This window comes from Parasteatoda tepidariorum, chromosome 8 (genome assembly GCF_043381705.1).
Source record: "Parasteatoda tepidariorum isolate YZ-2023 chromosome 8, CAS_Ptep_4.0, whole genome shotgun sequence".
Classification (NCBI taxonomy): Eukaryota; Metazoa; Arthropoda; class Arachnida; order Araneae; family Theridiidae; genus Parasteatoda; species Parasteatoda tepidariorum.
This window is the reverse complement of record NC_092211.1, coordinates 23,744,342-23,765,732: the sequence shown is the minus strand read 5'-3', so window position 1 is coordinate 23,765,732 and position 21,391 is coordinate 23,744,342. Positions and strand designations below refer to the sequence as shown.

The following is a 21,391-nucleotide window of genomic DNA, read 5'->3' as shown; positions in this document are numbered from 1 at the left end:
GAAAAATAAACTTTATAGCCTAAACATATAGTAAAATAATTGAATTGCTGCTTTTTCAGGTACGCATTTTTTTTAAAGAAAATCCTTGCACTTTTAATTTTTCTCAACTAATGATAGTTATGATCTAATTTTTAAAATAAGAAAAATTTAAAAACATAAATTCATTTTCTTATTTAGTTTAATTTTAAATGTCTTTGTAATTTACTTCAAATTGAAACTGGATATGAGTACTGTTGAAACATTTAAAATAAGGTCCTCTAGTAACATCAATGATTTCAAGAATGCAGTTTAATACTATTATACTTAAAACTGGCAACTTATATCACGGATTTTTTGTAATTTTTAGGAAGAGTGTTATNATGATGTGTGAATGTGGCCCACCCTATAAACGGGTTTGTGGCAGTGTGGCGTGGGCAATGTTGCTCGCCTCCGTGACTTTGGTTCACAGGTGCCCACTGGGTAACGCGAAATGAGCAACAATTCTGGCATAGTATAGGCAAAGATTCAAATTCAGTGCCTGCCATAGGAAAAAAAAATATTTGAGCTTTACATTTTCTAGTTTATAGTAAATCTCTAAATATTAATTTTTGAAGCATAAAAATTCATCATTCATTATTTATATTAAATAATCCCTTTTTTAAGAATAAAAAATATTAATTAATACTTGTATTTAAAATATTAAACAACTTTTTTTACATTTTTATATTTGTAATCAAAATATATTTATCATACGTAGCTTTCAGAAGACTTTAGCTTAAAATATATATATAAAGAATATGTCTAATTTCGAAGCATTTTTATGAATTTTTTTCATAATATAAAAATAGAACAAAAAGTGAATTTAGGATTTACTCTTGTTTAAGAACAAGTGCAAAAGATTTAAAAAAACTTTTTAGACAAAAACAAAAATTAATTTATTTTTTTTTTGTTTCAAATGATTTTTATATAAAATGCCTTACTTACATTGAATTAAAAGAGAAAAAAAGTAAAAGTAAACTTACCATTATTTCATATAATTTATTTTTATTTTCTTTGCCTCGTTTTACATTAATGAAAGGAAATTCATTATATCCTATTAAGATACCAATAGTTTCTTCTAAAGATGGACTTGTGAAATTGAATCCGTTTGGTAAATCGGGCCAATCTTCCATCCCCAATAGTTTAAAAAATTTCTTAATCGATGGAGCAGAGTTCATTTCCGAAGAGTCTGAAATTGTTGTATAAAGCATAAAAATTAAATTGTTATCCATATTATTCATCTATGTCACAGTCTTGTTTTACATTAAATATAAACAATTATGTAGGGTTATTCATAATTCCCTCCGCCTGTAAACGCCATTTTTCTTTACTACAACTGGTTTCAGTCGTACATGTTACTGCCATCTACCGGCAACTACTTAAACTAAATACTTTCGGAATAGTTTCATGTATTCTCTTTTGCCATATTCGTCTTCGTTTTTTTATTATAACGCTTCGAAACCCCGGAGGGAATTATGAATAACCCTGTACAGATAAACAAAATTATAATAGGGAATTATGATAATAATATACGATACACAAAATATTATAATAAATTAGTTCATTGAACATTAAAATAGAGTTGTTTTGTTTACAAAGTTCATTTTAAATTCCGTTTAAATTCAAGCTAGAGTGAGAAAGTTCATTTATTTAACTGCTGAATCATGAGCTCATAAACTATTAAGAAAATCTTATTAACATTACTAACTCACTAATAAATTATTTAATGAGTTACTTGATTAAAAACTTCATTCGCTTCAAAAATATACAAATTAGAAATAGTAGTCGGCATGTTTCAAGCACTCGAAAACAGGAGTCTGTTTTCATGACTTGTCAAAATGCGATAAATAAAAGTGATCGGAAGTATAAAACGTAAAGTTGACAACGTAAAATTCAAAAATAAAAGTGAGAAGCAAAACTAGAAAATCCACAGTATCCGGAGGGACAAAAGAGGAAAAACAGACACAATGGCCGAGAAGGGCAAATCAGAGTAAAATGCATTTCCACGCGCAGTCGATAGGTAGTGAGAAACTAACCTCGTTAACAAGGGAATCATCATTCATATCAATAAAACAAGATTCCAGGGTATCAAGATGAGCTGATGTGAATGAGAGAAGGAAATAATTTTAGCATTGTCAAAATCGAGTTTATGACCAAGATTTCCGCTATGTGCAGCAATTCATGATTTATAGAATTCTTGATAATGGACATGAAATTTTCAATCCAGTAATATCTTACCGCTTCAGTTTCTTGGGATTATTTATTTAATATTTAATTAGTTCTGTTACACCAGAACGAGAAACGTGAAGAATTTTAAATATCGTTAAAGTAGGTAAATGAGTTGTCTAGATATAAGACGTAGTAATGCTGCTTTTTTTATGTGTGCGTAAAAATTACGAAGGGTACAAGACTATCTTTATGTAATTTTAGAAAAATAATCATCAAAGCATTCTGTATAGGGTGTACAGTAGAGACCACCCTTAATATGCATTTTTTGGAATCCTTGTCAAAAAAGGAAACAAAAAAGGACGAACATTAGGGGCCACAAAATTTTTTTTTAACGAATAAAAAACAAAAAACGACATTTAAATCTGACTTATTACAATAGAGGATGCAGAAGTAATAATCATCAAAGCATCATTGGGGGTTTAAACTTGAAGGTGTTATTTATAATCATCTTTCAACTTCTCTCTCTTTCATCCCGCAATCAAACCTGTCTTTGTGTTTATTACATGCGTCGTCCTTGAATCGTAATTTGTCAGGTTTTGAAAACGTTTCTGTTTTATGTCACTTAAATGACCCCTTATGAGTTTTTTTTTTTTTTTGTTTGTTTGTTTACATTTTCGATAAGGATTCAAGATGCATACATGTTAAGGAAATTCTGTACGGAAAACCCTTTAAGTAGTGGAGTAGAGTTAATTTAATCCTTCAGGAGGGAAAAAAATAATTATTTTATTGCAACAGAAGGTAACAGATTTTTTTTCAAATCCTTATGCTTTTTGCATAACTAAAGAACACTATGCCGTAATACACCGAAGAGCCATTACATTATGACCATCCTGCTAATAACATGTAGAACCACCCTTAGCCATCAAAACTGCTAGCACCCGCCGTGGCATTGATTCCACAAGGTGCTGATAGGTAGTCTGAGGTATCTGGTACCAAGCGCTCACCAACTGGTCCTGCAATTCCCTCACATTGCGAGGGAGTAGCGTGGCAGCATGAATTTGGTTTTCCAAGTAGGACCACAAATGCTCTATTAGATTAAGGTCAGGTAAATTTGGGTGCCAAGACATGATTTGAAAGTCACTGGAATGTTCCTCGACGATTCGACCCTTATGACGTGGTGCATTATCCTGTTGGTAAACACCATCCCTCGCAGGAAAAACTGCTGCCATGAATGGGTGAACCTGGTCTGCAACTATGTTCAAGTAGCTTACAGACTTCAGGGATTGTTCTATGAGGATTATGGGTCCTAATGTGTCCCATGAAAGCATTGTTCCTGGGCGAGAAACTATGAAAACCTGGGCGAGCCCATTGTTATAGATGGAGGGTGATCGTAATGTCGGTGTATGTTAAGTATTGTTTATTTTTAATTAAATCGTAATGATACAAAAACTACTTGATGATAAAATAAATGATAACATAAACTACGATAAGGATAATAAAATGACTAAAACGTCATGATAAAATATACTACTTGTTACATATTGTTGTAAATAGTTATTAAATATTTATGAATTATGTTACTGTATAAAACCATATCTTGAAATGAAGAATACAATGAAACAACTTGAAGCATGAAATTGGCTTTGAATTTTATTTTTTTCGTCTCATTGTGCTTTTGAAATGAAAAGTTGAATAATAATATTTTCCTCTTTAAATTATTCTTTTGCTAACAGCAAAATATTGAAATGAGTTCATCCATTACAATGATAAAATGATAATAATGCAGAGGGTGCGTTTCTTGTTTTTCAGTGCCGCCATCTATGACCAAGAATACAACTTCAGCAACACACACATGTCACAACCCGTTTAAAACTAGATACTTTCATATAACCATTCATTTAATCACAGATCGTAATTTTCACCTGAACCAGAGAACGATCTCTCTCAAGTTTAGTACTCCCAGAGGTATAATTTGTTTTGGGAATTCGGAGGACTTTGTGACACGACCGATTTAGCGTGCACCAGTCACCATTTATACTACAAGGGGAGTCTTCGGCCGGTGGGGATTGAACTCACGACCTCTTAGACATGGGCCCAACGCCCTACCACCTAAGCTATCTCGGCACTATTAAATATTATTATTAAAGCTTTTTGATTAGATTTTGTTCTTAAAAAGTTTTTAGCAAAAAAATTCGATCATTTATTTAAGTGGAACAGTTTATTTTTTACTTTAGTTATTTTAAATTGTAGTTTTTAAAATTTTCATCCGTTAGCAATCGCTTTCATTTTTTTTTAACAGAAAAAAAGTCTTACACTTTGAAATTTAATTTCAAAAGTCCTATTTTCTAAATTTTAAAAACCTTTCATGAAATAAAATGGAAAAGTAAAATATTCAAACATTAAATGAAAATTGTGCATTTATCTATGAATTTCTCAAAAAAATTGAATAAAATATGGTTATTCATACTCGGGTAGAAATGTAACATAGAATTGTCCTTAAGATACAAGTAATGAACTTACCGTAATCTATACATGAATCATAAACTATCCTTATTTTTCCAGATTTAGTAGAACTGTTACTCTCAAGTCCTGATAAAACATCTGAAAATGTAAAATATTTGAAGACAATAACATTAACTCGAGTATTACTCGATAATAACTTTAACTCGAGTGAAGATTTTAACTCGAGTATTAGCATCAATACGGTAAAGTGTGGCAGATTTATTTTTACCTTTCAGATAAAAATTAGTGAACCTGAAAATTGTATTTCTAGTACTGCTTTTTCACTGATTAGTAAAAAAGCAATACTAGAGTATATCTCATCTCTAGTACTGCTTTTCTATGATCAATGCAGAGATTTCAACAATTGGTCTGCTAACTAGTAAAGATAGATCAATCGATTTAAATATAATGGTTTGATTTAAGTTTTAGTTGAACACCTTTATAAAATAATAATTGGGTAATTGCAACTCCAGAAGAAGTAAAGCTATGCCTAACCATGTGATTTAATTGGATGCCTGTAAGTGACGTCACGCGTGTGTGTCGAGCCTAATTGGCTCCATAAATGCCACGATTTACCTAAGATGACGTCACTGGCAGGTATATCCAATAGTATCGCATTAAAAATTAAAGTATCTACAGAAAAAAAAACTGTTTTCTTTATAGTACTAGATGGGAAATTTTACCTTTAATTGACAATTGCACTGTATGTTTCATTTGATCTGTCACGCTAAGTGTTTCATTTTCGTATCTTTTTATCCATTTTCCACAGGTAAATGAATAAAAATTTTGGCATGGGTCCACTTCTTGGTTCGCATTTTCAGCCATTTCTCTAACTGAAAATGAAAATACATGTCAATTATAATTAAATGCAACTAATGAGTTTAAGCAAAGTAAGGATTTAAACAAACATTGATTGATAGTAATTTAATATTTTCAGCAACCTTTGAATGATTACAATTATGATTTGAACTATCATTTATTGATTACAACTAATGATTTTCACAATTGTTGAATGAATCTAACTAATGATTTTAACAATCACTGATTAATAACTCTCAACTGTTTTAACTTTGCTAAAATACAGAGTGATTTAAAATTATCTTTTTATGACCAATAATACATGAAATCAATAAGATATATATTATATTTATTTATATAGTTATATTTAAATAGTTACGTTATTTTCATGTACATATAATCAGAAGGAAATATCAGAATAGATAATTAGAAGAAATAATTTTTTTGGACGATTTTTATCTTATTTAAGTATATCAAATATCATATCCAAGTGTTAGTCCATATATACTCGAGAGAATTTTTTACGTTCAACTGGAACTTTTGTTTTCATAGAACTGCGAGAATGCAAGACGTAAATTCGTATTTTAAATTCGTCAAAAATAAATAACTTGTAAAAATAGAAAAAAGGAGCAAAACAACTGTCAAAGTCTAAAAAATATTTTTGTGTCTTCCTTTACATTAAAACTGATTTTAGAATTACAAAATCTGCACTTAAATGGTATATTATAAGAATGTCCCAAATGAAAACTGCTATGGTGTCAAAAGTTGTATTTGATTTTTATTTCTTTCAAAAAGGATTTGATCATATTTTAATAGTTTTAAATTTAAAATGCGCAATAATAAGCTATTGATAGGTGATTATTCTCTGAGAAGTTAGGTAAAGGAAAGGATAATTTAAGTTGCATTTTTACTTGAAAGACGGATGTTATTTAATTGTAACAGTTTCAGATACTTTAATTTCTGGAGTAATTTAGACTAAACTTACTAGTATTAACTTTAATCTAAAACTGTAGTATTGGTTTTCAACAAATTTTAAAGCTTTTTTGGAGAGCAAGAAATTTTTTTTAAAGCGATCTTACTAAAATATCTTGATTCAAGAAATAAAAAATTATCAATTCGAATAATCACTTTTAAGTAAAAAACCTTTTTTTTTAAAAAAAAAATGGAGCTTAAAAAAATGGCAAAAATTGTTTCGATTTTAATGTAAGGTGCAGTATTCTTAAGAATGTCTTTCAAAAGTTTTTCTAACCTGATTTGAGACAATTTTCGGTTGTACATGCATTATCACAGCTTCTTCTTCCTGTAAAACACTTTGTTAACACAGAAAAATATGTAAACGAATAACATTAATTTAACAGTATAAAAACATACATACAAAAAACAGATTAAATATTAGAAGATTTCAAGATAACTTACCCTTTGAGAATATTAAATACGAAGTAATTAGTATCAATAGTATGATAATAAAAATACATAATATCCCAATGCGTCGCCACAAAATTCCATTATTTTTGAAAAATTTTGTCGACATTCAAGAAACTAGAACAAATAATAGAAACGCACAAAATGTAAGTAATTTTAAAAATACAAGTNAATTCGTGAATAATCCCCAAATCAAGTTCAAGGATTACGGTATTGATCTATAAATAGAAGAGAGCGAGAAGGCCATTAGCTTGGACGGTTCCTTAAAAAAATTTTACGAATTAAAATATCAATTAATTCTTATCTTTATTGAATTAAATAAATAAATGTAGGTGAGAGTTTTGATGTGATGAAGCTTTGCCATTCTTTATTACTCTGGAGACCGACATGAAAATGCATAATTAGTAAATAATCCCCAAATCAAGTTCAAGGATTACGGTATTGATCTATCTATAAATAGAAGAGAGCGTGAAGGCCATTAGCTTGGACGGTTCCTTAAATAAATTTTACAAATTAAAATCTCAATTAATTCTTATCTTTATTAAATTAAATAAATAAATGTAGGTGAAAATTTTGAGGAGATGAAGCTTTGTCATTCTTTATTACACTGGAGACCCACATGAAAATACACAATTAGTGAATAATCCCCAAATCAAGTTCAAGGATTACGGTATTGATCTATCTATAAATAGAAGAGAGCGTGAAGGCCATTAGCTTGGACAGTTCCTTAAATAAATTTTACAAATTAAAATCTCAATTAATTCTTATTTTTATTAAATTAAATAAATAAATGTAGGTGAAAATTTTGAGGAGATAAAGCTCTGTCATTCTTTATTACTCTGGAGACCCACATGAAAATGCGCAATTAGTGAATAATCCCCAAATCAAGTTCAAGGATTACGGTATTGATCTATAAATAGAAGAGAGCGAGAAGGCCATTAGCTTGTCACTGATGAAGACAGTGGTGCTTCACCTACGATGAAATTAACAAGAGAAATGAAATGTAATTTGCTTTTAGTGAAAAGAATATTGACAATGTTTAGTTAGTACCTAAAATAAGCGAAAATTTCAGAGATTTTTCGGTTCGATTTCAAAGCGCGGAAAATGAAGCGTGAAATTGAGAATTTTTTGCAAAATGCAGCAGAGTTACTCATCGAGAACGGAAGAATCCTTCCCACCAAACACAGCTCAGTGTACGCACAATGCGGAGCTGCAAGTGCTTCATCAGACATCTAAAATTATTGGAGCTTTCATACATTACAGTCCGACGAAATCGGATTGTAGCTGAATGAATAGTGAATACGTTGGATAGAACAATGGGAAAACCACGATTTTTGCATAATTTCTGGTGAAAATTGGCATGGTAAAAAAAAAATTAATATTTAATTTTGGAAAATGGAAATTTAAGCACTTTGTAAAAACACCAAATAAAAAAAGCACCTTTAAGGGCTTTTAAAAAACGAAAATGGAAATTAAGCACTTTTTAAAAACACCACGCATCCTGGTCACTTAATACATCAATAATTTTTAACTCAGGAAAAGATTAAAAATCTGCAATAGGACTTGAAAAATCAAATTTTTTTTTATTGTTCCGTAATCAAAGATATTTTTGAACTTCTTATCAAAGATGGAGGAAAAAATTATGCACAAAAATGTTGACAATTAGTATTTAAGCAAAAAAATAAATAAAGACGCTTTCAAAATGTGGCAAAATTACAAGCAAGGAATAAAATGAAATTGCTATTAACACTTATTATATCTTTCTGAATTATATTTCTGTTGTGGTGACTAAAATTGTATTAAATTTCATTATTTAAACCAAAATTAAATTCATTTTGTTACCATTTGTAAACATTAGTCACAAAAAGTTTTAATTATCTATTTCTTGGCTGGCACCGTGCACGAATTAAATAATATGGTTAATTAAAAGTCAATATTTTTAGATCCATAAGTAAAGCAATATTTATAGATTAAAAACATAAGGGAACCATGGAACTTCAAAACGATTGTTTTATTTTTAGTCCTCCTTCTACAAAAAGTATTTCATGTATCTAGTGAAAAAAAAGAAAATGTTTGGAAATATTCAAGAAAAGACTATTTAATTATAGAATTGAAATTGTTCCTTACGTTACCATTTTCTTAAAAATAATTAAAAAAGTTATCACAAATACGATATAGAACAAATGTTGTATAAAAGTTGCAAGCTAATTTTAATCACAAGTATAAAGGTACTTCTTTTTTTATTAAAGAAACAACCTTTGTAGAGAATTTAAAAAATCATGGTTAACAAAGAGTCATATTTTCGATAACTTGATCTATAACGTTAAGCCCCTTAACCCTGTGAAGCAAAATTTTTATTAAATATATTTTTTATACTTTTATATTATTTTGTATTAATGTAGGTCAAAAGAAAGGAAATATATTATATATAACATTTTCATAATTTATAGCTATGGAATAAACAACATGATACATCGGTATGTTTTTTTACGTTAAAAATTAAATCTTCATAACAAGATTAATTTCCAAGCAATAATTATTTTTTTCAAATATGCATTTATTTGAAAAAAAATGCTCATCATTGAAATTTCTTTAATTTATAAAAACAATTATTCATAAATTTTTGAGTATAAGGGGAAAGATATTTTTTTTTTCCAATTACATTTTTTTCGATTTTATATTTTAGTACAAATATAATCTATTATTTTGTTAATAACTATAAGACTACATTTTATAATTGAAAAGTACCAAAATATTTTTTTGATCATAATTAGAGAGTCAGAAAAAAATATATAAAAAAGACACCTATGTCCCACATGCGTTAAAAAAGCGCTAAATTTAATCATGTTACGACCCAAAATAAATCGCATTCTAAAGAAAACGATTTAAGAAGTACAGAACTTAGCATCACGTAGCAAATCTGAAATATATTTTAATCCAACCTGATCTATGAATTTCTAACGGTAACGATATTAGCGTTTAATCTGCTCTATGAATTTCTAATGTTAACGATACTATGATTCAATGAGCTCTATGAATTTCTAACGGTAACAGTGTGAGACAAATTAAATTATTGGAAAGTTAAATATTGGATGAATTAAAATGTCATCACTGCGTATTTAAAAAAAAATTCTTAAAATATGATTCGAAAATATTTATGAATCCAAAGCTTAAGCAAACAGTTGACCTTGAAACAAGTATAATTATTCTTGGTATTACAGACCTTAATTGTTGTGTGCCAGGCAACTCAAATACAAAATACCTTAAGTGCCGAATTTCGTAAAAAAAAAGAAATAAATGCAAAAAAAATAAATAAATACAAAGAAATATTTTAAACTTATGGAGATAAATAATTTTCAGAATTTTTTTCTTTAATACCATTCAATTAAAAATGCATTTTAAGCTATAATCTTTATTAAATGTAACAATTTTGAACAATGCGAATTAGAACAAAAATTGCATGAAAATTTTTTCATACGTATACAACACCGAAAAAAATGCCAAAATATTTATTTTTTTGCTTGTTTCTACATGCAGCCAAAACGATCACTGACTAGTAAATATTAGATCCACTGTTTGAAGAAAATAACAAAAAATATAAAAAAGTCTCGCCTGTCAACCCCATAAAATTTCATTTTTTCTTTTTTAAATAGAGATTTGAAATTTTACTAAAGAACTTTTAACGAATTTAGAAACGTAAATTACTACAAACTAATAATATTTATGATATAACTTATTCAATAAAATTTTTATCAATAACTATAGTTATTAATACTATTAATATATTTAAAGCGTAAACACCAAATTAATCAAACTGTGTGTAATTGCTAGCCTAGTATTTATATATATATATAGTTTAGAAAGTAAGCAAGTGTTACGATATATATATATATTTCTTTTGGCTCTATACTATCAAAGTTCAATTTTAACAAAAATAAATAAAATATTACTTACCTGATAAAGTTATGACATAAATAAATGATGTAATTTTAATAATATACTAAATGATGTAATAAAATAAATAAAATTATTCCTGAGACTTAAGCATATTCATTCTTATTGCTAGTGTTATCCTTTTCCTTATCTCTAACACGAGTGGGTGTATTATTCCATTTTGTCTTTGCCCTTGGAGTTGAATTTGGGTAGAAGGTCTGCACACTTCATTTATAATAATTGAATTACAACATTATTTAAGTGAAGTAGACTACGGAGGAAGGGGCAAGCAAGTCAAATTATTAAACGTGGCTCGCGGATAAGGAATCTCGAATTAAAGCCACTTTACAATTGTCAGTGTTTTTCTTAATGAATACTTACGCAAATTTTTTTTTAAAAAAATAACAATAACCACAAATATTAGGAAATCGTAGAGAAAGCGAGATGTTTGGTTGATTTAATCTTAAAATTTTTGGAGCGTTTGGTTGTGTCGATATTTAAGCCGCAATAAAACAGAAAAAAAAAGGAGAGAGAGAGGAAGAAGTTTAAAATGTTAGTTTAGGAGAGATTAACAAACCAATTTTGAAGGACGTTTCCTCGGAATATATTGAATCAGTTTACAATTATTTTTTTCCTTTTTTGTTCTTCCTATTATGGGACAAATTTTAATTCTAGACTAATTATGATAACAAATTTTTTCAAATAAATATCTGTGATTTTTTACTTACTGTAGTCGATTGTAAGGCAAAAAAAATTTTTTTTTAATTTAAAAAGCTGATGTTTGCAATTTTTAGGAAAAAAAAAAAACGCACGGTAGCTAGAAAAAAAAAGCCTTTGAAAATCTATTCAGCAATTTTCTATAGATAATTAGGTACAAAAGATAACAGGCACAACATGTTGGCAGTTATCGCCCCTAAATGCCCTGTTGGTAGAGCAATGTTTGACCCAAAGAAAAGCGATATACTTCAAAAGAATAGGTACTCGTATTAAGTACATGAAAAATGATCGAACATTTTACTCGCTAAATCGATTTTGATTGTTATAAAGAAAGCAATAAATGAATTTTGATTTGTCAGATTTACTAGTTACATTATTTACATGAAAAACGATCTAACATTTTAATCACTAAATCGATTGTGATTGTTATATAGAAAGCAATAAATAAACTTTGATTCATCAAATTTACTAGCTACTAATAAAGCTATTACTGCTATAACAGTTTCTATGACTTTGATCACTATTTTATAAGCTTAATTTCTGATAAAACAGTAAAAATTTAAAGGATATATCCAATATAAATACTCGATCTCCCTAATTGATTGTTCTTCTTTCTTACGTTATTCTGTGAAGAAATATGACACGTTCATTATTTCACTCGCTGTTTTGGGTGTTCAACTTTACATTTTGTTTTGTTGTGTAAAAACTTGAAATTACGAAGAAGTGCGAAAAATGTGCATGGAGTACGAATGAACTAAAAAAAAAATTAACCTTAAATTAGTTCAAGAATTATTAATTGTTAAACTTAAAGTTAAAAAAACTAGGACTGCTCCGCAGGCCATAGATGTGTTGAAAGGGCCTTTTTTTGGAAATTTTTATTTGTATAAAATAAATTGCAACTTTAAGTGATTTTCCGCGAATTTTTTATTCCTCTGGCTTTGCATTTCTTTTCGATTAGTTGTGCAAAAAACATTAGAAATTTGAAAGTAATAAGATATGTAAAAAATTTACAAGGAATTTGATGTAATAAAGAAATTCAACATTTAGTTTGAGAGCAACTAACTGTTTAAATCTCTGAATAATTTTTTTCTGTTTAATAAACATGGATAAAAAATTATACGAAAAAATTTATAGTTAGTCTACTGAAAGAACTCCCCTCTACACAAAGTCTAAGGCAGCCTGCGACGATGGAAACAAGAAATAGTGTATTTCATAGAAGGGTGGTTCTCTCCCTCTGGACCAGGACCTAACTTATATATTGATCCAACATCCTTATTTTAAATAGTTAAACCTCGTCATCGTCACTGCTTCAGACGAATGGTGAGGGGAGTTCGTTTCATAGACAGACAATGCTTAGACTTTTATTTTGCTTCGTGTATCTCTGCAGTTGTCTGCATTACAACAGTATTACACTAGAAAACTAATTTTAAGGTTTTTCATATTAAAATGTATGTACTCCGTACAGATAATTTAATGAGTGGATACTTTTAATGAGCAGAATGTATATATATATATATNATATATAAATGAATATATATTATAGGGCAATGCAAATAGAAATCATTCTCTTTTCGTCTTTCTTTTTACATACTCAATCTGGACATTGATCATATAGTTAATTTTTTTAATTTTATCTAAACTTTTGAGTAGTTTTCTTAAAGAAGTTATTAGGTAGATATTCCAATTTAATCAACAAGACTTACAAATCAATAATGTATAAAAAGAAGTAATGTTTTTATACACAAACTAATGAAAATAATAATTAAGTTTTCAACAGAAATTTTATTTCTGAATACAATAAAATAAAAACATTTTGATCATTTTTCATGAATATTTAAAACACTATATACATTTAGACTTATATAATTTTTTTTTAAATTTTAATTTCATACAAAACATAAAAATTTACGGAATTGTTTTTCAGGATATAAAGGAATCACACAACTTAACATTTACTGTAGTTTTTGCTTGTCTTTTTTTCCCTTGAAAACCTAAACTGTATGAATAACTATATTTTTAAAATGCAATTTTCAAAAAAAGAAAAATCTTTAAAAAAAATTCAAAACCTGTTCGATTTCTGAAAATAGATTTATAATATATGTACAAAAAGAATCTAAATATGGAAAATTATAAATTGATTTAAATTTTTGGCTCAGGTATGATAAGGTATCAATAAATGTGCAAATGATAGTTTTAACCTGATGAATTAAATTCTGAGAATTGAATATTTTGAGTGAAACTAAGTCTTATTAAATTACAGTTTTTTTTAAAGAACTTCAATATTAACAATAACAGAAATACTATTATAACTAAATTTATTAAATGCATGCGTAGAATACGGAAATTTATATTTAAAACAAAATATAAATTCAAATTAATATAACATGCTTGACTGTTGTACAAAACAATTTTGATATCAACAACAGTAACAAGAAAATACTGAATATAAGTTTAATGGACAATTCCATGGTGGCAGATGTTACATTTTTATAAGTTTTCTAATGCTTAAATCTTTTTTCACTGATAAATACTTCATAACTTTTTTCTTTTTACAAAAATTATATATGATATTCTTCAATAGCTTAATATTATTATTATGAATTTGTTTTTGGTGTATATAAGCTGGAAATGAATAAAATAAGCCGAATAATGGTTTACTTCGAAAAGAAAACTTTAAAGAATTGCTATAAATGGTAATTAGGGAAACATCTTTCTTTATTAAAGAATTTAGCTATTTGATTTTGATTCAAAAAGCGTGATAGAAAATATTAATGAAATGTTTTACAAATGCCTTTTTTTATCATAATTTGTTCAATATATTGTTATTAGAAATATCATATTTTATTTTCAAAAATGCCATTTTTATTACATTGGTATTTTAATTGAAGTAATTTCATAGAGGCAACCAAAAGATTAAATAAATTATGAATTATGAGTTCGATTGAAATATAATTAGAAGTTTCAAAACTCATCATAGGTAATAAAAAGTATTTAATTCACAGAGTCCTTTTAACTCTTTCACAGAATACACAGGGCTCTAAGGAACAACGTTTGGGAACTGCTAGGTTAAGCATTTCAGAGGAAAGAAAATTTTGCATTATGTACTAAACAAACGCCTAGGTTGATAGTGAAGATCACTATCAACAATGCAATGCAGTTGTAATGTGTTTCCTTCTTTGCTAGTGGACTACAATCCTGATGTCTTTAAAACAGAAGAAACAAGTATTTTCAAATGATTACACGAAAGGACTTAGTTTTAAAAAGGAAAACTGTTACAGGGAAAAAGGGAGTTAGAAAAGAATAACTGTTATGATTGGAAGCAATGTAACAGACACTGAAAAGCTACTAGTTATTGGATTTAGAATAACTAGTTATTTCTAAATTAAATAAATTCAAAGTAAAAGAAAAGCATTTAGTAATAGTACATGATATGACAGACAGTGAATTCAGTATACATCATGAATTTTGAAAGCCAAGAAAAATTCTTTACAAATAAAAAATTACATACACTGAACTTTATTGAAATTCCAGCATTTCTTAAATTACATTATTTATTCATATAATAGTTTTCAAAAATTTAATCTTAATGTAACATACCAATGAAAATATTAAGATGTATTTAAAAATTTTTATGGGGTGATAACTGCACCAAATAGTAAAATACAATTGAGGAACTCCACCCTTTACAAATGTTGCATTGTTAGACTTTAATAGCATCAAACTCATAAAAAATTCAAGCAATACTTATAATTTATGGAAAAATAAGTCTAGGTTTTATTAACAATTTCTCTAATTTTAAGTAACTTTCTAACTGTATTAACTTAATTAGTTTAATAGTAGCTATATTAATTTAATAATAGCTACATTAACTTTAAAAAAATTAAAAACTAGGTGCTACAGTCGTAACACTGCAACAAGCTACATCTGTACAACTTGTCCATAGTACAAACTGTAAAAATTTTAAATTTTTAAAAACTTTTTTAGTTTCTAAAAATTTTTAAACATTGGAGTAAGTGTAAATTTCCCCAAGACTCTATTTCAGAACTGCACAATTTTTTTTAATTGAGTTATATGCATTTAAAATAAGCAAATGGTGGAACTGCCCACAGAAAATTGTCTTTAGGTGTATTTTTTAATGCTTAGAAGTTTTAATTCACAAACCAATTGAATTCAAAAGTGTATTTTAAGTCAAAACAACATAAAAATTTTAAGTCATTTAAAAATATATACACATATATTTCTGGATACACATTCCCATGCACACAAAAGTAATAATAAAGCTAATATCTACATCTTGATTCATAAAACACCAAATAAATAATCCATTCAAATTACATCACTTTTTCATTAATTAACAAGATAATACTTTTATACATGAACAAATTTGCTTCTCATTTATCATTACTCATATTAGATGCTGCTTCCTGTAACTCAGATCTGATCTGTTTGCTCTCTTCCAGCAATTTAAACAGCTCTTCATTGAGACTGTCGTTTTTTCTCTCCAGTGCATCAAGACAGTTGTTGATTTCATCCAACTCATTGCTTAATTGCTGGTAGGCTGAATGGAAACAAAATTACATGTTTTAGTATGAAAACAAAAGGTTGCATTAAAATCTTTTGCACAGAAAAACAAAATTAATTGATAAAAACCAAAAATGCCGTAAAGAATAATTACAGTTAATTTACAATCATCCAAAGTATGATATTTTTTTTTTATTATCATTAATACATTTACGTCTGCAATAGGGATGGTTGAATACCAAATATTTGGCAAAAAAAATCAATCAAGTACCGAAAATTCAGCGACCAAATAGCAACATTTAAAAAAAAAAAATCATTAATAGGTATTATTTTTTATATACGAATAAGTTTAGTCATTATTGAAAATTAATAAAAACTTAGCTGTAATATTTAAGATAAATAAGAAACTAACTAACAGCTATTAAAAAATGAAGTTTTAATTAAAAAAAAAAAAAGAGAGAGAGAGAGAAAGAGAAAAAATTCTCTTAATTCTTTAAGTTAACTTTAATGCTAAAAATAATATTTTTCGAAAAAAAATGCATAAAACATTAAAAGAAATATTGTTTAACAGAAATACTTTTAAACAAGCGGCGCTATCATAACAATGCCACAAAAACGAAAGTTTATTTACAAAAGCTAAACAGAAAAAATAGAAATCAATCTTTGTATTTTCAAGAAAAAGTGAAGATTAAAAAAAAAAAAAAGTCTAAAGGAAACCTAATAGGTGTGTTCGCAGTATTTAAAACGTACCCCCAGATTCAGAAATTATACATCGCAATTCGAATGATCTTGATATTAAACATTGTGATTGTGATTCATATTCAAGCGTATCCGTATATTTTTAAAATTCAATATCAAGATTTGTATTCATACAATTTCAATTTTGAACATTGATTTATGTGCTTTAAAAGTTACACATTGTGATTCCTATTGACATGATTTAAAAATTACATACCGAACATGCCACAATTCAAATTCACACAATTTAAAAATCCAACAGCATGGTTCACATTCAGGCGTCTTTAAAATTCAAACATTGCCATTTGTATTCACACGATTTTAGACAACGTCCAGATTTGTATTTGCACGATTTCAGGCGCATCATTTGAAGGCTTTTCCGATTAAAAATGTTGTAAAAAAATATATTCAAATAAAATCTTTCATTCTTTGTGTTTATTCTAAATAAAAGATTTTTTTTCCCCTTTTCGCTAATTTCTTATCATAATGCAATTGCAATAATTTAAAAGTGAAAGGTAAATTATTCAAAATACAATTTATTTTCTTTAATCTTACTCTCATATGTTTAATACTTAATTAAATCGGGTTATGTTCTTTATGAAACAAGTTCCATTTAAAAATAAAAATAAAAATCGAGTTTTTACCTTTTAACCATTTATAACCAAGTTGATCTTTGTCGAAATTTGGGTTGGGCTTAATCGGTATTTTACAGTATTCTATTGTTTTGTAGATGCTTAAATATTGCAATTTAATTAATGTCCATTTTCAAATCAATTGGTAAATCTTCTAGATCAGTGATTCTCAACCTTTTTTTTTTGTTGCGGCACACTTTTAACAATTTCGAAATTTGACGGCGCACAATGAAAAAAATTAGATTAAAAGTTGTTTAATTACCTATTTTACACTGTGTTAAATAGTTTGTGATAATAATTTTGAATGTGAAATAAAATAATATGTACTACAAAAGCACATTTATTAAGGGATTAATTATTTCTTTCGACCAATTTTTTATTAGTTTGTAACAGTTATTTATTTTTTTGCTAGTTATTAATTGTTAGCTTGTTTTCTATAATTAGTAACTGTTATTTTTTTGTGATTTCTTGTTAACTAGTTTTTTTGCTAATTATGTATTAATTGTTAGCTTATTTTTGTTAGTTATCCTTTGTTAATTTATTTTTTATATATTTGTTTTTTTAGTTATCCTTTGTTAATTTGTTTATTAATCGCATAGCTTACTTTAATGATTAGCTCTTACAAAATTTTTTAAAATTGTGTGTCATATACAATTTAAACACTTCCATATTATTTTAAGATTGTCAGAGACAAGACAATTGCCGACAAAGATGTTCACGCGGTTAAAGCGTGGAAAAATTACAAAAAGTATAGATATATATATAATATTCTATACACTTTTCTTTCATTAAAACTTTACTTATAGTAAAAAAAGCATTATAATTCTTATTGTATCATTTCTAATATTTGGCGGCACATTTTAAGAATTTGGCGGCAGACAAAAGTGCCACGGCACATTGGTTGAGAATCACTGTTCCAGATCCTTGAAAAACGTTTTTTTAAATGAACTGATTTAAGTGAATAATTATTTACTAAGGGATTGCATAAGTCAAGGCTAAATTGGTGATGCAAAACATTGGCATATACATATAATTAAAATTTTTCCTAAAAACATCGTATTCAGTGGAAAAAAAAAGTAAATTTCATTTTTCTGATTTATAGGAAGATTTTGAGGCCCATGAAAGCTACAGGCCTGGCCAAGGGCTTAATGTGCCAGTCATTATGATGAAATAGTAGAAGTAATGGAGGTCACACTAAGAGCATCGACAGTATACATACGTAGACATAAACAATTTATAGAGAAAAAAAAATCTTATTTAAATATTTTGAATAAGATTTGAAATATAAATATTTTGAATAAGATTTGGTTGAAATAAAGAAAACGAAAATAAATATATTTTCTTTTAATTGTTTATGTTATATTATTTCATTTTGAAAATCAGTTGAAATAAATAATATCGTATTAAAAATATTGGACTTCAAAAGCTATGCGTAAATCCGTAGTTATATCTGCATGAAAAAATCGAACGAAAATTTCTAAAGGAAAGAAAACAAATTTTTTTACTTCGTTATTCTTTATTTTTCATTTATTTCTCAGATGAGAAATAAAAATTCACACGCATTCTTTCCCCCACTCCTGTGCTCGAGAAAGGCATCTTTGGAATAAAATTCTTAAGAAATAAAATATTTTGAAATTTTCTGCAGAAAAGGAAAGCAAAATTTTTTACTACCCAAAGTAAAAAAATCTTTTGGCAAGAACTCTGCAACATTCTTTGACAATGGCCCTGTGTCGCCACAGGTACACTACTTAAAATAGTACACAAACCGATAGTTGGAAAACGACATCTTAGCTAGACTGCTAATGTTAAAAAATGTAACCTTGAATAACGCAAAACATGAATAAAACACAACCAAAAGCACAAAAATGGGCATACTATAGTTTTGATTTTCTAAGACCTTCCCTCAGAGTCAAATACACAAAGTGTGAGAGTTTCGACACTGTGAGTATTCTTCCTTATGAAACAAACTATTTTTGTGTTTTATTTATTCAGTTTTGTTTCATTCACCCGCAGCACAAAATTTACACACCATTTTTTTATTTGGAGTGAAAACCCCTTCCTAAGCTATAGTTTTCCATAATCAGCTCTTAGTGGCACAAAATAAATGCATGTAAAATTAAAAAACCTAAACAACTCAAATATTGTAGACAAAAGTGCCACTCATCAGTAATCTTTTTTATATTGTATTTACAAAATCGACCATCATGGTACATTGTTACATTAACAACTGATTAGTGCAACATAAGTCTTATAATTAAAAAAAACAAAACAAGCTTAAAACAGGGCTATACATAAAGTTGCATCCAAATTTTGTTCTTTTGTGCATTTAAATAGATTAGAGCATTAAAAGAGAGGTAAGTAAAATCAGATCCAGCAGATGTATAAATGTAAACAAATCAACAATGGTTGTAAAAAGCCCTTTGAAGGTGGCTTGTTGACATGAATACTTGCCATTGCAACCCCTTACTTTAAGACATTAAAACGCTTTTTTACCACCATGATAATAGGACCTAGAGTATAGTAGCACACTCTTATCAGTCACTGATCAAAGGGCAATTTAACATCTTTCAAGTTTAACCCCATTTTTACAGATATGAGAAGAAAATGTGTAATTATTAGAGTTTTTTAAGATAAATTTTGAAAAATCCTTTAAATTTTGGAAAGACAAGCAAATTGCTGTAAACAAAACAGGAAGAAAAGTGTTTGGTTTGTGCATTGATCAACAGGGGAGATTTCCGAGTCTTGGCAACTTCCGGGCAGGGGTCCACGAGAAACTAAAAAAAAAAAAAAACAGAGAAAGGGCCCAACCTGAAACATATTACTCATATCTACATGCTTTTTTTTTAAATTTGAAAGTTTAAGCCAGGGAGATTGCAGTTAGGGGGAAAAAATCCCGACACGGAAATATCCCCGATTAACACAAAGAAACCAAAAAATTTTATTTCACACTTCTATAAAAATGTTAACTAATGATATAAAAAATTGTTACCTTCAAGGTCGACGTCTTGTAAACTTAGTTCTTCAATCGGAACGTTATCAATGATGTTTTCTTCAGGAGGTTCATCAGATTCTTTTTTGAAAGGTGTCATGACAAATTTTATAACTATTCTTAAATAAATAATAAAATGAAACTAAAGCTGTTAAATTAAAATTCAATTGATCAGAATTGGATTTTGTTTTGGTTTTTTTAGCTCATGTGACAATTTAAAGTTGGCTTGAACTTTGTTGATATATTTTCTTACATTTGTAACGAAATATTCTCACTGTGTTTAATTTGTCCCCGCAGATTCGTTCACGCTGCACTCAAAGAAAACTGTTACGCACTTATGATGTCACATTAAAAAGCAATGAAATCAATTAAGGGAGAATGGCAATTGAGAGAAAAATTTATATCAATGAAGAAAACATCAATCAGGTAATCAATTGCACGCAATTTCTTAAATAAGTGTAAAAAATGCAGGCAGTGACAACAGTCCTTTATTTCCACAACAAATAATTTTAGTGCGTTTTCGTTACCAGGAGGGATAATTATTTCGCACTAGACTTTAGTGCGGAATATTTCGTACTCGTCAGGACTAATGGTTTCATAAAACATTCAACTGTACAGAAATAATCAATCAATCTAATATGAGCTAACAAGAATCTAAACAATCATTCCATCAACTAAGCCCATGTGCTTCAAATTTATTTTCAAAATAGTGGGTGTCTTAAATTTTTGTCGATAAACTGCTTAATTAGGCCGAAATAAATTTCAAAATTTTATGAAATATTATCGACCTGAGAAAATGTTTCATACTCCACATAGGTCTCACTCACATCTCGATGCAGATATAATCAAATTACGCCGTAGAATCAATGATATCAAAGAAAAAAATATTATTTTTCGCCAATCTTTAAAGCAGAATTTTAAGGATAGAAAAAAAGATTTGAAAGATAGTGAG

At 27.9% G+C, this 21,391-nt stretch overlaps 2 protein-coding genes across 2 annotated transcripts; both read right to left on the bottom strand.

The window, feature by feature from the left end:
* Positions 1-944: 944 nt before the first annotated feature.
* LOC139426268 (membrane metallo-endopeptidase-like 1) lies at positions 945-11,001 on the bottom strand. The gene is made up of 6 exons (XM_071184468.1): positions 10,864-11,001; positions 6,904-7,026; positions 6,737-6,787; positions 5,373-5,522; positions 4,708-4,788; positions 945-1,207 (listed from the first exon to the last, which is right to left on the bottom strand). Exons 2-6 carry the CDS (start codon positions 7,016-7,018, stop codon positions 960-962), a joined length of 645 nt encoding a protein of 214 aa, XP_071040569.1. The 5' UTR covers positions 7,019-7,026; positions 10,864-11,001; the 3' UTR covers positions 945-959.
* A 2,320-nt stretch (positions 11,002-13,321) lies between these two features.
* On the bottom strand, positions 13,322-20,854 carry LOC107438036 (UPF0184 protein). The gene is made up of 2 exons (XM_016050194.3): positions 20,440-20,854; positions 13,322-16,117 (listed from the first exon to the last, which is right to left on the bottom strand). The coding sequence occupies exons 1-2, from the start codon at positions 20,537-20,539 to the stop codon at positions 15,951-15,953; spliced, it is 267 nt and encodes an 88-aa protein (XP_015905680.1). The 5' UTR covers positions 20,540-20,854; the 3' UTR covers positions 13,322-15,950.
* Between the last annotated feature and the right edge of the window lie 537 nt (positions 20,855-21,391).

Coding starts and splice junctions, on each gene's coding strand:
- LOC139426268 (XM_071184468.1), bottom strand. CDS start 7,018: ATGTCGACAAAATTTTTCAAAAATAATGGAATTTTGTGGCGACGCATT. Junction 6,788..6,903: donor GTATTTAATATTCTCAAAGG/GTAAGTTATCTT, acceptor AGTGTTTTACAG/GAAGAAGAAGCTGTGATAAT. Junction 4,789..5,372: donor AGTGCAATTGTCAATTAAAG/GTAAAATTTCCC, acceptor TTACATTTTCAG/ATGTTTTATCAGGACTTGAG.
- LOC107438036 (XM_016050194.3), bottom strand. CDS start 20,539: ATGACACCTTTCAAAAAAGAATCTGATGAACCTCCTGAAGAAAACATC. Junction 16,118..20,439: donor ACAAGACGTCGACCTTGAAG/GTAACAATTTTT, acceptor GTTTCCATTCAG/CCTACCAGCAATTAAGCAAT.